The sequence below is a fragment of the Crotalus tigris genome, unplaced genomic scaffold, assembly GCF_016545835.1.
Source record: "Crotalus tigris isolate CLP2741 ecotype Arizona unplaced genomic scaffold, ASM1654583v1 scf7180000022970.308977840:1548163, whole genome shotgun sequence".
In the NCBI taxonomy this organism is placed as follows: domain Eukaryota; kingdom Metazoa; phylum Chordata; class Lepidosauria; order Squamata; family Viperidae; genus Crotalus; species Crotalus tigris.
Genome location: NW_024099557.1, coordinates 1,943,998 through 1,965,346, shown reverse-complemented (window position 1 = coordinate 1,965,346; position 21,349 = coordinate 1,943,998). Strand labels below are relative to the sequence as shown.

The 21,349-nt window shown below is 44.2% G+C and overlaps 1 protein-coding gene across 2 annotated transcripts in view; it reads right to left on the bottom strand.

Moving 5' to 3' along the window:
• The window catches only part of STK11 (serine/threonine kinase 11), a 111,775-nt gene extending 92,100 nt beyond the window's left edge, over positions 1 to 19,675 (bottom strand). The window contains exons 1-2 of one of the 2 annotated variants that reach the window (XM_039319246.1): positions 19,409 to 19,675; positions 17,015 to 18,168 (exon numbers count right to left, since the gene is read on the bottom strand). In XM_039319246.1, the coding sequence (XP_039175180.1) occupies positions 17,015 to 17,304 (290 nt within the window). In that variant the 5' untranslated portion in view covers positions 17,305 to 18,168; positions 19,409 to 19,675. The remainder of the gene's footprint in view (positions 1 to 17,014; positions 18,169 to 19,408) is intronic. The other variant, XM_039319247.1, reaches the window with a different exon arrangement.
• Between the last annotated feature and the right edge of the window lie 1,674 nt (positions 19,676 to 21,349).

The following is a 21,349-nucleotide window of genomic DNA, read 5'->3' as shown; positions in this document are numbered from 1 at the left end:
CAACTGACTCGTATTTATGACGGCGGCAGTGTCCCGGGGTCATGGGATCCCCTGTTGTGACCTTCTGACAAGCAAAGTCAATAGGGGAAGCCGGATTCACTTAACAACCATGATACTAACTATAACAACTGCAATAATTCGCTTAACAACTGTGGCGAGAAACGTCATAAAAGGGGACAACCTCATTTAAAGAGTAACTCACTTAGCAACATGAATTTTGGGCTCCGTTGTGGTCGTAACTCAAGGACTATCTGTATTCCAGAGAACAGAGGGAAAACTGGAAGGGCTGTTCAGCGAAGCGGGATGAGGCTGGAGTAAGATGGGAAACAACAGATGTGATGGTCTAAACTTAGCATGTCAGCAGTACACTGAAATTGGCCTCTTCCCAACACTTCCTCCTCCCCCCTCTTGGAAACTATGTTTTCCACTTTAACATAAATAAATGTGCTGAATTGATCAACCACCCCATTAATTTGCCAAAATGATCAACTTCTTGGGGAGGGCAAAAAAAAAAAAAGCCCAACATCAAATAATTTGCTGAGTAGAACCACCCTAGATCAGCGGCCCTCAACTTTTTGAGCACCAGGGACCGGTTCCGTGGTTTCCCCCAGACCGGAGGGTGCGTGGTTTTGTGTGCTGCCTGCATCTCGCAGACGGGGTTTCGCTAGTTTGTGCGGCCCTGTTTCTGGAATGCAGCAGACCATTGCCGGTTCGCGGACCGGGGGTTGGGGACCCTTGCCCTAGATAACGCCCACTCTCACAAAAATAGACATTTTCCCTATACATTTTTTTTTTTAAGCCAAGACTGTAACGTACACTTCGCTATTTTGGCAAAGCCTGTAAAATTAAAGCCTGAACAGACGGCCTCCAATTATTTAAGAAGAAGCCCCACACTCTGTGTACGTGATGTCGCTGTAATGAATGAGGATGTGCAAAACGTTCTGACAGTGAACGCGCTCGTTTGAAATGGTCTGTTCTGATCCAATTGGAAGAGTTTCAAGATCTCAAGAGTTTCAAGACCATCACCTCCCAATCTTGGCCCGAGGCACGAAATTTCAACTGCCATCACTAACGTGTTATAGATAAGCACTGCTTCTCTCTTCCCTGACAGACTCAAGCGAAAGCTAGGAACCAAGCTACAGGTAGTGCTCGACATGCAATTGTTCGTTTAGTGACAGTTCAAAGCTACAACGCCACTGAAAAAAGGGGCTTACAATTGGTCCTCACGCTTATAACCATGGCAGCTTCCCTATGGCTACGTGATCAGAATTTGGGCACTTGGTCCTTGACTTATACCCTGTTACCCCAAAAGGCCTGCCCCGAAAATAAGCCCTAGTTTGATTTTTGGGGGTGGGCCTAATATAAGCCCTACCCCAAAAACAAGCCCTAGCACACACCTAAAAATCAAGCTACGGTGGGGGATGGAGCTGCCCATACGCCCCACCCCCCACTCACCTGTCAGCCAAGCCTCTTCTGAGGCGTCTTCTGCATCCAGGCCTGCATTTCTGAGTCACAGGGTTTTCCAGAAGTCTACTGCAGCCGAGAACCGAGCTATGGATTCAATCCATAGCTCAGTTCTGCAAGACCTCGGAAGCTGAGCACCAAGCTATGGATTGAACCCATAGCTCGGTACTCGGCTGCTTAGGCCTTCTGGAAAGGCCTGACTGCAAAATGCAGGCCCGAATACAGCTGCAGAACTTCGGCCCCAGAAGAAGTGGACTGGCTGGGCGGGGCTGTCAGTGCCAGAGGTGAGTATAAAAGAAGCCCCCTCCCCCAAAATAAGACCTGGTGTCTCTTTTGGAGGCAAAAAAAAAAAAATTAAGACCTGGTCTTATTTTCAGGAAAACACAGGTAACAGTTCATTTAGTGACCATTCTAAGTTACAATGGCACCGAAAAAAGTTGCCTATGACTGTTTTCACACTTTTTGGCTTCCCAGTTGGCTGGGGAATTCTGGGAATAGAAGTCCACAGATCTTTTAAGTTGCCACGGTTGGAAACCTCTGGCACAGTGATGAAGATAGTGGACTAGGACTAAGGATATCCAAGTCAAAATATTCTCAATCACGCAGACAATCACGGATGACCCTGAGCCAATCATTTTCTCTCACAATCCAGGGTTGTTGTTGTGGTGGTGGTGAGGGAAATGGAAGAGTAAGTGCTTTGAGTACTTTGAACTCCAGGCAGAAAAAAAAGATACAGATAAACAGATAGAAAGAAATAAGTATATGTGTGTATCAGTGATGTCATCCAGGGTCAAGCTCAACCCAGCCCTACTTTAATTTCCGTGCATATGTTTTAAAATAAACTAATTGATGGGAAACCTGCTGGAGATCATAAAGACTTGAAGAGACCAATAATCATTGTCTTAAGCCTATTAAATCCTAAATGGCCTTGGTTCACCATACCCTAGAGCAGGGGTAGGCAACCTTGGCTCTTTTATGACTGGTGGACTTCAACTCCCAGAATGCCTGAGCCAGCATGGCTCAGCTTGAAAACCTCTCCCTTTCCCCTCAGCATGGCTGGCTCAGGAATTCTGGGAGTTGAAGTCCACGAGTCATAAAAGAGCCAAGGTTGCTTACCCTTGCCCTAGAGATCAACATGTGGCTAGTTTGGGCTTTCAAGGGCCTCAGGACATTCCATGCTACGTGTTAGAAGAGACTTCTTGGCGCTGTGGTTAGAATGCAGTATTTATTTATTTTATTTATTTATGAAACTTATATACCGCTTTAAGCGCAAGCACTCTCTAAGCGGTGTACACCGCCCCCAACAATCTGGGTCCTCATTTTACCTACCTCGGAAGGATGGAAGGCTGAGTCAACCTTGAGCCGGTGAGATTTGAACCACTGACTGCTAAACACAGTCAGCTAAAGTGGCCTGCAGTACTGCACTCTAACTGCTGCGCCACCTCGGTGCAGTTGTATTGCCTACAAACTCTGCCCACTGCCAGCAGTTCGATGCTGACCGATTGATTGATTCAGCCTTCCATCCTTCCGAGGTTGGTAAAATGAGGACCCCTGATTGTTGTAAACCGCTTAGAGAGGGCTGTAAAGCATTGTTGACGCGGTATATAAGTCTAAGTGCTCTTGCTATTAGTCAGTGATTTTTTTCAGGATACGTTACACATACTGAGACAGCAAAGGAACCAAGAGCAGGTTTTCGGAACATTCCTTCCCTTTCTTACCGCTATAGAGCCACCAATTACATGTGCCCAAAATCTCCTGAAAGCCACATTTCAGAGCCCAATGTTAAACTGACAAAGAATGAAAAAAAAAATAATAAAATAAAACAGCAGCAGTATCTTGATTTGGCTATTAACTGCTGTCTAGGTTTGCAGGAATGGCAAGGCGTGAGAGAGGAGGATATATAACCAAAGGAGATTAAGAAAGTTTGTGGTTTTTTTTATTGTAACTGGGCAAAAGCCACAAACACCCAGTGATGAAGACATCCCTGGTAAGACTGGACACACATATCCCTTAAAATTTGCACTTCGAGGATGTTGCCCTCCCACCCTGGACTGAGTTAGTCAGGCTCATGTGCTAAACGCCAAATTTGCTGTTCGTTCTCTTTCATGGAAAAGCAAACATAGAAATGATCCTCTTTTGAAACATCAGGCAACTCTGTGTTCTAGTCCCTCCTGAGGCATGAAAGCTGGACGGGTGACTTTGGGCCAATCTCCAGAAGACAGTGAGTTCTAATTCTGCCTTAGGCACATAAGCCGGCTGGGTGACTTTGGGGACCACTTACTCTCTCTCAGCCCAATCCACCTCACAGGGTGGCGGTCGTGGGGAAAATAGGAGGAGGGAGGAATATTATGCATGTTCACCACCTTGAGTCACTTGTAGAGTAATAAGTGCAGGATAAAAAATCTCTTGGACTATAAGAAAGGCTGAGCGCCAAAGAATTGAGACCTTTGAACTCTGGTGCTGGAGAAGACTCCTGCGTGTCCCCTGGACTGCAAGGCGATCAAACCTGTCAATCCTAGAGGAGATCAACCCCGACTGCTCTTGAGAAGGCTAGTTCCTGAAGTTGAAACTCAAGGAGTTTGGTCATCTAATGAGAAGGAAAGACTCATTGGAGAAGAGCCTCATGCTGGGAAAGATGGAGGGCAAGAGAAGAAGGGGACGACAGAGAAGGAGGTGGCTGGATGGAGTCACTGAAGCAGTAGGAGTGAGCTTGAATGGACTCCAGAAGATGGTAGAGGACAGGAAGGCCTGGAGGAACGTTGTCCAGGGGGTCGCGATGGGTCGGACACGACTTCGCAACTAACAACAACAAAAATCTAATAAATAAAGATCAAGCCCTGAGACATTTCTCTATAGAACACAAAGCATTCCTTATGCCAGGAAACTGAAAGTTCAGAAGAGAAATATAGTGCAAGGTATCAGACACTTCCAACTATGTAGCATTTCAAGAAGTCCATCTATCTTCGTGTCAGAAGCACCTGCAAAGCTAACCAAAAGTAAAATCCTATTCATTTTAATTTTGGTTAGTTTTGTAGGTGCTTCTCAGGAATAAAGGCAAAGGTATGCTTCTACTATATATATTTTATCCAGAAGCAGAAGAATTCCACTCACAATACTTATACAAAGTAAGGCTGCAATTAAATGAAGAGGCAGAACTCAGCAAAGATGTTTTAAATTCTGTAACCATCCTCAGTTAAAAAAAAAGAAAAGGAGTTTGAAAGAATAGCCTTCCCTTCCAGAAAACTGAGCTGAATGCTCTAACTAGATTCTTGATTTTGGAAGCAGAAAGAACGTCTCTCAATACAGATGCAAACCCCAAATTGAATCTTCAGAGAGACAGGCTTCAAAAACCAGGCACAAAGGATGCTTCTAAGGCAGACATAACTCTCTCCAATAAGAACAAGAATACCCAATATTTTGCTTCCAAGCCAGAAAAGTTCACCAAAACTAAACGCTGGTAATTAAGAAAAAAACACATCAGATTTAATTTGACGAGATGGAAATGAAGGGGAATCGCAGAAGGATGGGCAAATAAAACATCTAGAACATTCAGCACTAGCTCCTTAGTTACAGAGCTTCCCTCAGCTCTGTTCAAATTTAGAACTGCTGTTCTAGAACTATTTGATGACTACCCAAGAGTTCCTTTACAATCTTTTCCCTTATTTGTCATAAGGTTTATTTTCAAGTGGAAACAGACTGTTCTGTTTTCATTTGAGGGCCAGCATAAAACTAAAGCAACCAAGCCACACACAATTACAGGGGGGAAAAATAATAAGCGGGGAAGATGGGCATATTCTACCAGACAATAATTTATCCCACATTTTTGGAAGCAGCAGAAAGTGGACAGGAGAGATAGCCAGCAAATGTGTAAATACATTTGAAAACCACTGACCTGACGGAGAAATTAGTTTTATGTGTTCCTATGTAATGCTCCTGGATAGAACTCTAGAAAGCAAAATTATCCTGTGAGCATAAAATCCCTCTGATATTACAACTGTTACCTCAATTAGCCTCACCTTGCAATAAACAAGGACGCACATTCAATTTTGCAGCTACTAAGATTGTTGGACAAGCAGGCACAAAAACAGCCAGGGAAGTGACTGATTTACTCCCAGTTTATCAAGTATTTAGGAGGTGAGGGCTTGCAGCACCAAGAAACAGCCAGCAGCTTAATAGGCAGTGGTCAACACCCCAATCTATATCTAAAAAGCTACACACAACAGGCATCATATAAATACCACACAGAGAAGAGCCCAAAGCACACAGAGAAGTTCCCCAAGGATGGGTTCAAAAGCGTGAGTCCAAAAGCTCGGAAGACGAAACCTCTGATCCCGGTGATCAACCCAGATTGGATCCTGCAACATTATCCTGGGACACGTGTATTCCCCTTCGTTTGTGTTATCTCAATATTTAGATCCAGCTTCAAGGCTTCCTGTGGGGTACCTACCTGACCACTTTAAAACAGAATGCTGACTTAGGTAGGCATTTAGTTTGATCCAACACTGATATCATTCTAGTCTTAAAACCTGGGTCTGTTATAGACAGACTCAGCCCCTGAAAAGCTGAGGGAAGTTTCAGCTGATGGAGAATACTTCAGCCAGATTTTTGAGAAGTGCCAATTATTTATCCTATTTTTATCCTGCCTTTGTAACTTGATAAGTACAGTAACTCAAGATAGCGAATGTACATAATATTCCTTCCTCTTCCTATTTTCCCCACAACAGCCCTGTGAAGTGGGTTGGGCTGAGAAAGAATGACTGGCCCAAAGTCACCCAGCCAGGAATCTGTGCCTAAGGCGGGACTAGAATTCATCCTCTCCTGGTGATTGGCCCAAAGTCATCCAGGCGGCTTTCATGCCTAAGGCAGGATTAGAACTCACAGTCTCCCTGTTTCTAGGCCAGCATCTTAATCACTACACCAAACTGACTCCTAAAGAGAACACACAATTCCCACATTAAAATCATGGCTTTTGAAGAACAATGAGAATGATCTACAACAGCGGTTCTCAATCTGTGGGTAGGGACCCCATTTGGGGTCAAACAACCATTTCACGGGGGTCGCCAAACAACGCGATCCACCATTTTTTTCGTCAGCCGGCGCAGGGGGCGCCGCCGCGCATGTGCGCTGCGCAGGGGGGGTGCATGGGGGTGGCGCCACGCATGCGTGTCACGCATGGGGGCGCCGCCGCGCATGCACACCGCCTGCTTATGACCGGGGTCGCCATATAAAAAGGTTGAGAACCACTGATCTACAACAACTGCTCCTGTTCTATAAAATTATCTGGAAGACAGTATCTCTTCTTAAGAGCCTATAGACTTAAATCTTTCAGGAGAATCTCTTCTCCCATTCCTGCTATCATCAGAGGAATGTCAGAGAAATATAAGGAAAAGTACTTGAAATTAGACCTGGAAGCCTCTGCTAAGGGAGATAAGTGTGATAAGGCCACAACTGAAATACTGCATCCAGTATTTCTAGAAAGTGTGCAGAGAAGAGCAACAAAGATGATCAGGGGACTGGAGGCTAAAACATATAAGGAACAGTTGCTGGAATTGGGTATGTCTAGTTTAATGAAGAGAAGGATGAGGGCGGGCATGACAGCAGTCTTCCAATATCTCAGGGGCTGCCCCAAAGAAGAGAGAGTCAAGCTATTTTCCAAAGCACCTGAAGGCAGGACAAGAAGCAACGGATGGAAACTAATCAAGGAGAGAAGCAACCTGGAACTAAGGAGAAATTTCCTGACAGTTGAGAATAATTAATCAGTGGAACAACCTGCCTCCAGAAGTTGTGAATGCTCCAATACTGAAGTTTTTAAGAAAAGACTGGACAACCATTTGTCTGAAATGCTAAACGGTTTCCTGCCTGAGCAGGGGGTTGGACTAGAAGACCTCCAAGGTCCCTTCCAACTCTATTACTATTATAGATAAGTTAACTTCCTTTTTTATTCTCCCACAAAATCAGATTAAAAAAAAAATCAGCCAGGCTACTAAGTGCTGAGTGAGTTGGTAGCAATTATGATCTTAATTCATTGTATTTTAATGTTCTTTAATCACATTTTTAGTTACATTTATGTATTACTCATGCCTTCCACTCCATTCATGGGTGGAAAAGCAGGATATAAAGCCGACAAAAGTGCAGTTTTAAATGTCCCATGAGGCTGGGGGGACAGAAGTACAGGGTTTGGTTAGGCTTTCACTGCAACAATGACAACAGTCCTGACTTCACAGGAGAGAGATAGTGGTTATCCTGCAGACATTTGGTCAAAATCTGGTTATTCACATCTCAGACTTGCCCCTGTTCTTTCCCCAAATATCTAGTTAAGGGAAACACAATCTTCTGTCACACTTTAAAAAACTTTACACAGCCTTTGACACAACTAAAAAATACTAACAGGAGCAATGTGGAAGAATACCATAAAAGGTCGGGGTGGAAGTATCAAGTACAATCATTTTTTACATGAGTCAAAAGGATTGTTTTTCCATGTGTAAATCAACTGCACGAGTCAAAGGGAATGAAATCATTATCACTATGATTTTATTTTCATGCAATGATCTATTATTAAGGATGTGCACAACAGTTCAAATTCAACCATTTTAAATTCTAAAACAGTGGTGGCGAACCTATGGCACGGGTGCCAGAGGCAGCACTCAGAGCCCTCTCTGGGGGCACGCGCACCATCGCCCCAGTCCTAGGCCTTCAGCTGGGTTTTATAAAACCTTTTCGCTTTAGGCCTCTGCCACCGTGTGCAAAAAAAAAAGGTTCAATCAATCAGTCAATTTCAACTTCTCACTAAAAAAAAGATCTTGCAAAGTTGGAATTGATTGATTGAACTTTTTAGTTCCACCCAGTCTGCCATTACCACCGCAGCCACGCCCAGCCAATGGGCCACGCCCAGCCAATGGGCCACACCCACCCAGCACTCGACAATGCATAACTGGGTTTTGGATTGTAGTTTGGGCACTCAGTCTCTAAAAGGTTCGCCATCACTGTTCTAAAACATGGCTGTTTTGAGGGTGGCAAAACTTATCTCAACCATGAAATGGGGTTTATTTTGATGAGCTTGAGAGTGTTTTGAGTTTAAAACATTTCCAAAATGATGATAGAACTGTATTTTCCCAGCTGCTTTTCCCTGAAAAACAAAGGTTCTGAATACAGGTAGTCCTCGGCTTACCACAGTTCATTTAGTGACTGACGTTACAATGGCACTGAAAAAAATGATTTGTGACCGTTTTTCACACTCACAACGCCGTGTAGCATCCCCAGGGTCACGTGATCAAAATTCGGATGCTTGGCAACCGACTCGTATTTATGACAGTTGCAGTGTCCCGGGATCATGCAAATAACCTTTTGTGACTTTCTGACAAGCAATGGGGTAACAACGGTGTTACTTATTTCGTAACTGTAGTAATTCACTTAACAACTATGGCAAGAAATGTCTTAAAATGGGTGAAAATTCACTTAACAACTGTCTCACTTAGCAACAGAAATTTGGGGCTCAATTGTGGTTGTAAGTCAAGGACTGCCTGTATGGGAAAAAAAACCTGAATTCAAGACGTTTTGCACACCCCTGCCCATTACCAATTACTGTGATGGCATATCTCTGAGTTACTCATAGGGTTAATGCCCTCACCTATCCATCACACAAACACAGGAAACAGCCAAGATTCTTGGTATCTGTCTGTATACACACGTCTGAAGGTCATCGGCCTTTGCTCAGTGTAATCCACGTGATACAGACAGGACAATTTGCCCCTTCAACACTGAAGTGATAAGCAGCTCCCCAAATGACTTTAGTTATTAACAGGAATTGCGGTTTGCTGATCTGGGCCCATTTTATTATTTTTTAATTACTCGTCTCAGAGTCATCCAGAGGTTCAGACTGGATTTGACATTTTTATCCACCTATCGCGTCCTTTCCAAAGACCTGGGATAGGCAGATGTTGATCTGATAAGAGTTAGAAGTATTGTTGAAGGTGTTAAGCTGCTCCAAGTCAAGCTGTCTTTTGCAATCAACCGATGGTGATTTTGTCTACGCCAATGGCATTCAGGTGGTGCCCCAGTTGCTTTGGGATTGCACTCAAGGGGCTTATTGCTAGAGACTACATTTGCTTTTTTTGTCATAGTCGTTCTATTTCTATTTGCAGGGCTCTTAAATGGACCCCAGAAGATGGTAGAGGACAGGAAGACCTGGAGGAATGTTGTCCATGGGGTCGCGATGGGTCGGACACAACTTCGCAACTAACAACAACAAAAATATTTTGTTATCTTCTCTAGTTCTTTCTCTTTTGCTGTCCCCAGGTACTGACCTGTCCACCACCCACATTTTTTTTGTCTTTCTTATTAATAATTGTCAAGGCCGGGGGGGGGGGGGAATGTCTGCTTGAATTGTAAAGCCACAGAGCACTTTAACTTTTTCATTTACTATTACTTTCTCTATTATTATCAAATTTATTTGCTGCCCATCTCGCAGTTCAAGACAATTCTGTGCTTAGCTGCATTTTTTTTTCCCCCTTCCATTCAATCGTGTCCGATTTTGAGAGACTACCTGGACAAATTCCTGCAATTTTCTAGCAAGACCCAAACTTCCAGGTTTTTTTTAGTCCTCTGGTAACAGGAGCAAGCTCCAGAGTGTCCCAAGCCCAAAGTACAAATACTTTCATTAGGCTTCAAGAGCGTCCTAGCAAATTGCTTGGTCGGTCTTAATCTAGGACAGTGGTTCTCAACCTGTGGGTCGCGACCCCATTTGGGGTCGAACGACCATTTCACGGGGGTCGCCAAACAACGCAGTCCGCCATTTTTTCCCCTTTTCCTTAGCTGTGCTACTCCCTTTTATTCTATTGGCTTTTGAAAGCCAATAGAATAGACTCTCTTGAATAGAGTCTAATTCTATTGGCTTTCAAAAGCCAATAGGAATTGTCCAGGCTGTCTCTGCCCTGCTGAGCCCGCCAAAAGTCCCATTCTGCAAACGGTGCTGCACCAGTTGAGTAGTCCTCGACTTACGACTGGTTGGGGGTTGCGGCATTAAAAAGGTTGAGAAACATGTTATAAGGTTTGGAAAAAAAATAAATTCAAAAATATTAGCATCCACTTTCTTGCCGGGGGGACAACAGGGAAACTGTGCGACAGGGAAAGTGCTGCGTTCACCCACAGTTAATTTTGATAAGGAATAAAAAAGTTTAATCAAAGTCAAAAGCACCACGTTTTGGGCAGTCTATACAGATCAGACTTCTCCAACCTGTGCTGGACAACTACGCTCAGATTTGCTCTAGCCATGCTGGCTGGGATTTCTGGGAATTTATCTTTACCTAGATAGGTTTTAACCTGTTTTTAATCCATGCTTTTATTCATGTATTTATATGTTTCTTTACGATGTTGTAAATCACCCAGAGTCACTTAAGTGAGATGGGTGGTGCAGAAATTTCGTAAATTAAAAATTAATTTTACATGTGATAACAGCGACAAGAATTATATTTGAGCAACATTGGAAGAACGAAGAAACACCACCGGAAGAAGAAATGATCAAAATAAATACTAGACTGTGCGGAAATGGACAGACTTACTTTGAGGTTGAAAGAAAAAGAAGAAACAGAATTATTTTCAAACTTGGGACCTATTTTATCAATGGTTAGAGAAAAGATTTAGGGATTAGGAATTTAATTTGTATGAGTGAATAAGATACTCAGACAACACATTTTGTTGAATGGTTACTATTGAATTGTATACAAAAATTAATTAATAAAACTTTATTTTAAAAAACCCAGAAATTTCATGAATAAATTCCAGGTCATTCACCCAGATGGCTGTCCTATACGTAGTGTTTCCCAACCTTGGCAACCTGAAGATGTGGCGACTTCAACTCCCAGAATTCCTCAGCCAGCAAGATGTCTACACTTCTTCAAGCTGCCACGGTTGAGAAACACTGCTGTAGGGTAAAGTTAGCCAAGTACTAGATCTCTCTATCACAGTGGTGGTGAACCTATGGCACGGGTGCCAGAGGCGGCACTCAGAGCCCTCCCTATGGGCACGCGCACCGTCGCCCCAGTCCTAGGCCTTCAGCTGGGTTTTATAAAACCTTTTCGCTTTAGGCCTCCGCCACCGTGTGCAAAAAAAAAAAAAAAAAGGTTCAATCAATCAGTCAATTTCAACTTCTCGCAGAAAAAAAAGATCTTGCAAAGTTGGAATTGATTGATTGAACTTTTTAGTCCCAGTCTGCCGTTACCACCACAGCCACACCCCACCCAATGGACCACACTTGCCCAATGGGCCACACCCAGGCAATGGGCCACATCCACCCGGCACCCAACGATGCATAAGTGGGTTTTGGGTTGCAGTTTGGGCACTCGTTCTCTAAAAGGTTCGCCATCACTGCTCTATCACATTGCAGATTACCATGCAGGAAAGGAAGAAGATTTAGAAGTTAAGGACAGGCCACAAGGCCTTCTGTGATCTCTCCCTAATGAGCAAGCTGTCTTTTGCCTCTCTTGTAGAACTTTTGATTGAGAAAGCACGAATCTGCGGAATTCTGTTCCTAACTTAAGATTATCACCCTATCAAACTTCTGCAGAGCAGCATAATGCACCCCAAGCGTTAAGCTTCAATGTACGATGACCCTTACAAAATAGTTACAGCAGATGAGGGGGTTTTTTCACCAGGCAGGAAGAGAGAAGCAGCAGTAGCAGCAAGCTGCAGTCATAAAACCTAGAGCTTGCAGCAGACCATCAGTCAACTTGCTGTCTTGCTTTGAACCAATTAAAGATCATCGGTAAGGTTGATCAGACTGTGTGAAGGGAGGCTGTGAATATCATTTGCAGAGGGCACCTTGCTCAGAGACCTATCCAAGACCCCTTGGATAGATTGGTGTCTCTTCAAGAACAGGGGCAACAAACTTCCTTAGCTCAGGAATATGCAAAAACGGTTTAAGAGTTGCAGCGAGTGGGATGGAAAACAGCAGCATTCGCTTGAGGGTGACAACTGGGACTGCGAATTCCATCACAAAAACAACGCAGTCCATAAAACGCAATGCCACGGGACCGTGCCAACTTGCAGTGGCAATTTGGGCTGTTGCGATTGTGGTTGTTACGTCCAACGTCACATAAACCTCATTCGCAACCCCGTTTGCCAGCTTCCTCGTTGTCTTTGCTCCTTGGAAGTCAGCAGTGAAAGACACAAAAGGCAAAAAACTGCGTGCCTGGGGAACGCTGCGACCGTTGTTACTTGCAAGCCGCCTGTCAAGTGCCCAAATCATCCCGTTAACTGCGGGGACACTGCAACGGGCACAACTTGGAGGACTGGCCATAAAGCCTCCTCGTTCAACCCTGCCGTAACTTTGAAAGGTTGCTGAATAAACGGTTGTTAACGGATGACTACTACCTGTAATCAAATGCCGTTTGTGGGCAGGAGGATAAATGCAGCAGGGGAATTTACGAGTTTTCAGGTTTTACAAGAAAAATCAATCGGTCGCCTATTGAGGCTCGGGCACCATATACCTTTTATTATCATTGGCCTTACCAGTGGGGAGCCTTTCCAGCAACCTCAGGTACCCTTTTGTAAAGCCAAACTCTTGTTGCTTTCTTCCTTCTCTTCTCCAGTGCTGGTACTTTCCATTATTACTCTTCACTGCAAGTAAATCTCATAATCCCTACTCTCTGTTAGAGAAGCCACTAGACCAGCTAGTCCGAGACTTACGGCCAGAATTGAGCCCCAAATTTCTGTTGCTAGGTGAGACATTTGTTAAGTGAGTTTTACCCCGCTTTACGACCTTTCTTGCCACAGTGGCTAAGTGAATCCCTGCGGTTGTTAAGTAAGTAACACGGTGGCTAAGTGAATCCGGCTTCCCCCATTGACTTTGCTTGTCAGAAGGTCGCAAAAGGGGATCACATGACTCTGGGACGGTGCAACCGTCATAAATATGAGCCAGTCGCCAAGTGTCTGGATTTTGATCCTGTGACCGTGGGGATGTTGCAAAGGTCATAAGTGTGAAAAATGGTCATAAGTCAGGTTTTTTCAGGCCATTGTAACTTAAAATGGTGACTAAATGAAGTGTTGTAAGTTGAGGACTACCTATACTACTCCAGCTATGCCGCTATCAATTTAAAACCAGGGAAATAGCTCTAGGGCAGGGGTCTTCAAACTTGGCCCTTTTATGACTTGTGAACTTCAACTCCCAGAATTCCTGAGCCAGCCATGATGAGGGGAAAGGGAGAGGTTTCCAAGCTGAGCCATGCTGGCTCAGGAATTCTGGGCGTTGAAGTCCACGAGTCATAAAAGAGCCAAGGTTGCCTACCCCTGGACTAGGGTCTCAAAAACCAGGAATCTGGTAGCAACTTTTCCAATTCACAACTTTTATCTTTCACGAGCTGCAGCCCGCTTCATGGATGTAAAGAGTGGCTAAGCATCAGTTTATCAAAAGCTTATTATACCTTTTAATAAAATTTGTCAGCCGGAAATGATGCTACCAGACTCCTGATTTTGAGGGGCAATTAGAATGAGCTGTGTTACACAAATTGTTTCTGAATACAGAGTTTTACAAACCCGTGTGTTTAACGTCTGGATGCCAATACAAGAACCTTTGAGAGAATCCAAGCAATTACTTGGGAAATATTGCTACCCCCCACCCCCAAAAAACCACCTCAGCAATGTAAACCATGCAGTTAAAGCAAGCACCACAGATTTGTTTGAGTTTTTAATCAGCAATTCCTAGAAAGGAGAACTTCACCCAGCTCGGGCCTATCGGGAGCAAGAGCCCTAACAGTAGTAAACAGTGTTCTTATCACCCTAAGATTAGACAACGTAATTTACATAGGCTGCCCTTGAAGAAAAATCAGAAACTGAAATTGATGCAAATCACAACGATTGTATTTGTATTGTATTTGGGGCACAGCGCTAGCTTCCCACAGTTTTCCAGCGATGACTTTAGTCTAAAATGCCTTTTATTATTTGCTTGCTTCGCATCTTAGGATTGCCTCCTCAAAACTGGCCTATCCTGTGCATTCATTCGGGATAGGGATATTCACCCATCTCTACAGATTTAAAAGGGCTGGTATCTCCGAGATAGCGACTTTCTATGGTAGCCCCCACACCAACGGTTAGAACAATTAACCAGTGGAACGACCCGACTCCAAAAGCTGTGAATGCTCCAACACTGGAAGTTTTTAAGAAGAGACTGGACAGCCATTTGTCTGAAATGGTATAGGCCATAGGCCAGGGGTAGGCAACCTTGGCCCTTTTATGACTCGTGGACTTCAACGCCCAGAATTCCTGAGCCAGCATGGTTCAGCTTGGAAACCTCTGCCTGTCCCCTCAGCATGGCTGGCTCAGGAATTCTGGGAGTTGAAGTCCATGAGTCATAAAAGAGCCAAGGTTGCCTACTCCTGGTATAGGGTTTCCTGCCTGAGCAGGGGGTTGGACCAGAAGACCTCCAAGGTCCCTTCCAACTTTATTATTATTACTGTAGAAACGCCTGCTCTGAGAGACTCCACTGGCAACCTTTTGGAAGACACTGCAGGTAGTCCGGCAGTCCTGTATCGAACTTATAACAGTTCATTTAGTAACCGTTCAAAGTTACAATGGCACTGAAAAAAATGACTTATGACTGTTTATGACTGTTGCGGCATCCCTGTGGTCACGTGATCAAAATTCGGACACTGGGCAACTGACTCACATTTATGACAGTTGTAGTGTCCCGGGGGGTCACATGTTCACCTTTTGTGTCCTGACAGGCAAAGTGAATGGAGAAGCCAGATTTACTTAACAACTGTGTTACTAATTTAACTGCAGTGATTCACTTAACTGTGGCAAGAGACATCGTAAAATGGGGCAAAGTTCACTTAACAAATGTTCCACTTGGCAACAGAAATGTTGGGCCCAATTGGGGTCATAAATCAAGGACCACCTGTAAAACCAAATGGCTGGGAAGTCACCGAATTATAATTTTCTATTTCATAGGCTAAGGCTGAGATTGATGCCTCAGTTATCATTTTTATCACCTCGTTATGCAGAGTTATGTTTGAATTGGATGTAATTGCATTTTTAGGTTCATTTGTACTATTTACAGTTGCATGTTAGTTCAACAAGACAGTCATGTACAGTAACTAATAAATCAAGTCCAATAAAAAGCAGTAATTTTAAAGCAAGGTAAAAATTGAGCTGGTTTGATATGCTAAACAAACGCACGTTTTCAGTCCTCTCATTTCCTTGTGTTATTTATGTTTATTACTGGAAAAGCTAGAATTTACTTATTCAGAATGTCTCAAACCGATAGCACTGGAAAGTAAAACTGGAAAGAGATGTTGGCAACCACTCTTCCATGATCAAACCACAAGACTTCTAGTCCAGAAAAGTTAGCCTACCTTTGTAATTGTAAAACACTGCCTTTTGAAGAGAGATAAACATAGCCAACAGGAAAAAAACATTTCTATTTTCAAATTTTAATTCGGAACACGAATAACCTCACAGGTGAACTTTAGCAGCTTTAGGGAATTGTACGCATGCAACCCAAGGGAGATGCGGCATGTAAAGCCAATATGGCGTAGTAGTTAAAATACTGGCCTAGAAATCAGGAAATGACCAGTTCTAGTTCTGCCTTAGCCTTGAAAGCTGGCTGGATAACCTTAGGCCAGTCATTCACAGGGTAATTGTGGTGGGGAAAACAGGAGGGGGGGAGTATTATATATATATTTTCCCAACTTTGTGTATTTATAAAAATGAGGTGGACTCAAAATCAAGAGTAAATAAATTAAATATGCCAAATCCTCATGTAACTGTTCTTGGAGTGCTAGTCAATAATGTCTTATGGCAGTGATGGCAAACATTTTAGAGACCGAGTGCCCAAAAACTGGCCCCGCCCCCGCTCCACCCCCCCTGCCCCACCCCTGCTCTGTCCCCCCATCCCTTGCCCCGCTTGCCCACAGGACCACTCACTGCATCCAGGGCCCGCCAATCACCCAGGCAGCCCAGCAGCGCTATGGCAGTCACACCCTCTGCCCGCGCCCTGCAGCATCAACTGTGCGGGATGGGGCGTGAGGGCAGAGTCTTGTCTACGCTGCCTGGCTGCCATGTTCTTGGCTGCGCTGCTCCGCATGGGCCACGCTCAGGGGCGACTCTCCTTTAGGGGGGTTGCTGGAGAGGAGGGGGTCGCAGGGGGAGGCGAGGCTGGGGCAATGGCACGTGTGCCCACAGAGAGGGCTCCGAGTGCCGTCTCTGGCACCCGTGCCATAGGTTCGCCACCACTGGCATCCCTTTCTTATTTATCATTCTTCCTCCCACTTTAGAGACTCAGAAGGTTGACTGACAGATGTTGATATTTAACGTCACTCAGAAATCTCTTTCTGAACAAAGAATTAAAAACAGCAGCCACAGACTAATAATTACTCCCACCCAACCCCTACCTCTAACAGCTATTTCACAGGGCCCACTGAACATTTGCACAATATTCTCTGGCAGCTGCTTTTTCTCTCCTTCACATTTCACGTTTGTAGGTACAGATGTTACCTTGCAAATGTCACATGTTAAGAAAGCCTCAGCAAGCATTTGTTAAGTACGCGCCAATACTTACTTTTTAACATTAGCTTCTCCATTGGGGATCCGTCGCAGCTTCTTCTTCTTAAGAATTTTGACAGCTCTCCTACAGAGGGTTTCAGAGTCCAGCATCTCCTTGACCTTGCCATAAGACCCTTCCCCAAGCAGGTCCCCCATCAGATATTTGCCTATGAGTTTGGCCCTTTTCCGCCGAGGCTGGTAGATCACTTCCGTCGAGTCAATTCGGTGGATGAACGTGTCCATGCCCACGGACATCAATTCACCTTCCACAAACATGCCCAGCTGCTGAGGCTCCTCTAGATCCATCTTGGTCGTTTTTCCCCCAAGCAAAAATATGTTATAAATCCAGTTCCTGATATATCCAATGCTCTTTTGTGCCCAAAATCTTTGACTGGAAAAAAAATGGGTTTCAGTGGAGGCAAGTAAGAATATTCCAAAAGTTTTAATTTAAAATGAAAAATAAAAACCTATGAGAACTTTTCCATCAACTGAAGGGATCCTACAGAGATCCAGCACCACATTCCAATTTATAGTGCCTCTTTTAAAAGAACGTGTGCAGAGGGGGGGGGGAAGAAATCGATGCAGCTGTTTGCTCAATTTACACTTAGCTTTAACTTTTTGATCTTGTCTTGCTACTCCAAGAATTTGAAATCAGTATGACTTCCTTAGTAAGTCCAAACTCTTTTTTTTCTCTTGAGACCTAAGTCATCTTCAAAAGACTGTCCACAGTTGAAATCAAAACATCAAAATTGCTTTTTTTTTTTTTAAGGGTGTGCCATTGCTGAGCAAGAAACAACAGCTCCTGTTTCCAAAAGTGTAACGTGGAAAATCGAGACGCGACTTCTGCTCTCACCACCCAAGTGCAACTTGTGTGAAGGATCCTTTCAGCCGTTGGGAAGCTGAAACCAAGTCTCTTTAAAGGAATTTTCAATACTGATTTTAACGGTTTCTTTTTCACCCTTGACAGGCCTTCTGTATCTAGTAAGGGGCATCCTTCAACCACCTGGGGTCTACCTGACACATGATGTGTCACCCCACCGCTTCAGGTATCAAGGTAGGCAGGCAGTGCAAACCTTACTCAGTTTTTCCCAGTACTAGGGACCCACCATAAACAGGGCTGGATGTGGTTAAGATATCGTGAACAACACTTCTTCAGATTAAGTAACTACCCTGGAAAAGGGAAAGCGCTTCTAAGTTTGTTTTTTTTTAATTTGGCAAAAATCTATACTTTAAACCATCAATTCAGAAATACAACTTCAGTAAGCACTCCTCAGATTATTTGTTAATGTCTGGTCCTGGCCTTTCTTGCTATTGAAAATAATACCCCCCCCCTCTCACACACACTTTCTCTTTAAGCTAAATACTAAAAAAATGACCTCAGTAGGCCTTGAGTACCAAGGAAGGCTATTCCTAGCATGTGAAAGGGAAACAATAAAAAGAAATAGCTCCTACTCTAACCATTACATTGTTCCCATAAATTCAGAAAGCAAGGCACATGTCAAACTTGGGAAATGTGTAAGTAAATGGACTCTATCTTCTTTCTCGAAGGAGGCTTTTTTTCAGTGCCTTAATACCCCCGCCAATCAGAACAATATTACTACTAAAAGATGCTCTTAAACAGAGCTTACCTTTTCCCCAAGTTTAAGGCAGAGAGAGATATCCCTTTTTGCTATAACCCAACTTAGCAGGAAATAGAACTGCCCTCTAACATAATAATTCAATCAATGCCTTTCTTTACAACTGACTGGATACAGTGGAAATCAGCAACACGAAGTTCCCTATATCCAAAATACAGACTTACTCTAAAGATCTCCCTCAAGGGAGAATGCCCATTTTTTTTTCCTCCCAAGCAGAGAGAGAGAGAGAGAGAGAGAAAAAAAAAACTTGACAAAATTATAATATTTTTATCTGCCTTCAAAAGAGAGGTCCACTGAAGGAATTTTTAAAACTGAAGAATGTAACAAATAACAATTTTGGGTTGTTGTTGTTTTTTTTTTTAAAAAAAAAAAAAAAAGATTGCTAACAGTCATCCATTCCATTCAGGAAGAAACCAATTACGGGGGGGAGGGGGGGCTTTTCGTTATAGTTTTCTATTTCCAGGAAATGGTTGGTCTTATAAAAGAAGGGTCATTAATAGGCATCCCCCACAAAAAAAGAAAAGGGGGACAATTGTAGGTTTCCTCCCCTCCCTGTGCGCAGAGAGTACTTACAACACCTGAAATTGGAGGGCAAGTGACAATATTTCCTTGCTAAGAAGGGTCTCTTTTCCCCCAAATCAAGGGGACTCAACTCAGAGACCACCCCAAAATCCCCTCTTTTTCCTCTTAGGCTTCCACCTCTCCCCTCAGCAGACCCATATACACACCGCCCAACTTTCCCAAATAAATCCCAAGACCTCCCTGTCACTCACTCGCCTGAACACCACGACAAGGACGGGCTTCTCCCCAATGTGGGGCCTTCCCTAAAGGCTCCCCCCCCCTTCAAGAAAGAGAAGGCCGCGACGTCTCACTCATCTGAGAGACAGACAAGACAGGCAGGCAGACCCGGGAAAGGGAGCCGCTCTTCGTCTCCTCCACCGAGCCTACGGAGGAAACGGGGTTGCCTCTTCACCCAGGGGCAGCGGTGGGGGGCTATTTGCTCCCCTTCCTCCCCCAACGTCAAACCCCCGTCGCCCTCTCCTTGCCTTCCTACCGCCGCAACTAACACGCCGCCGCCATCTTGTTTACCTCCCCCTCTCCCCCCCCCGCGCCCTCACTGACGCTCAACCGGTTCCTCCCTCGCGCATGCGCGCGCGCCACAAAAAGGCAGAGCGGCGGCCGCCCGCCGGCGATCAGACTCCCCTTCCCCTCCCCGCTCGTTTTTTAATTTTTCAACGTGCCTTCGCCTCCCTCCTTCTCTGATTGGCTCAAAGGGTCCACTGAGGCGGGGCCGCCGTCCAGAGGAGAGGGCGGTGACTGGAAGAGGGCGGGAAGGGGAGGGGCTTGATCGAGGGAGGCGGAGCACAGGGGAATACCGGTCGGAGAGGTGGGGCTGGAATGCAGGACTGTAGATGGAGGGGTTGTCATGGCGACGGAGAAGTCCGCTGCGCCGAAGATGCCTTCTCCAACCTTGTGCCCTCTGGATTAACCCTGTGGGCAATAAACATAGCAATATGGGGGGGGGGGTGATCAACTCGTCTGGACGGCAGTGCCACAAAGACAGGAGGGCTGTGTTCACACTACTTGTTGAACTATAGCTAGCCATCATTAGTTCGCTTCACACAATGCCAAAACCAAACCACGATCTTTATGGCTCAGCCTGTTGCAGCAGCCTGATTGACAGGGTGGGTTGAGATGGGAAAGAAACCTTGTTCACAGATCATGCTAAATTAATTGGCTGGGGAATTCTGGGAGCTGAAGTGCTCAAGTCTTAAAGTGGCCAAGCTTGGACACTTCTGGTTTAGTGTATTGTACAGACACAGTGAACTGTCATTTATTCCATAAACCATAGTTAAGGATTCCCAGACCTAGCATGATGTGTGACTAAGGTTTCTTTCTCATCATAATCCACCCTGTCAGTTGTGCTGCTGCAACACGCTGAGCCATGAAGATGGCAGTTTGGCTTTGGCTTAGTGCATTGTGTGAACCCAACTTCTTGTAGAAAAACGTAAGAGACTTTTACGAATTCCAAAGGGTGTAGCAGAGAGATTTATTTGCGCAAGGTTCAGAAGCGATTAACAACCAGCAATTCTGAACAAAGGAGGCGGGTTCAGACTACAGTTTTATACTTTCCATTTCTCAGGAACAAAGAACCATACATAAATCTACATTGTATTTCCTTCGGTTAGTTTCTCACAGGCATACAATGAAGAGAGTTTTACTTCACACAATGTTTCTAAATGTCATGCGTATTTGGTTTGTCACAGATTGCTTACACAGCTTTATTCCAGTAACTATGCAGACACATCATTTTTCTTTTAGTGATTTTTCATTATCATTATTATTATTATTCCACTTTATTCTACTTCATTCTTCATTATTCTACTGCAAACTAATGGTGGCTTGCATTACCCCATGAATGGTGGTTTTCCAAAGCCAGTGATAAGATCACACAAAAAGCTAAGCAAAATCCGGATTATAGTAGGTTTCACAGAATGTGTGTGAGCACAATCAGAGAGCACACTTATATACTTAATTATTCATTTATTTGATAAAGTTAGAGAACCGCCTTCACACATCTGGGACATGGCTCTCAGTGTCATACAAAGTTGAAAAACAGAAACAAGACAACAAAATAACTAACAAAAAAAAACATTAAAATCAATAAAATCTGTTATTTTAATACCAACTGTAAGACAATAATGACTGTCTTC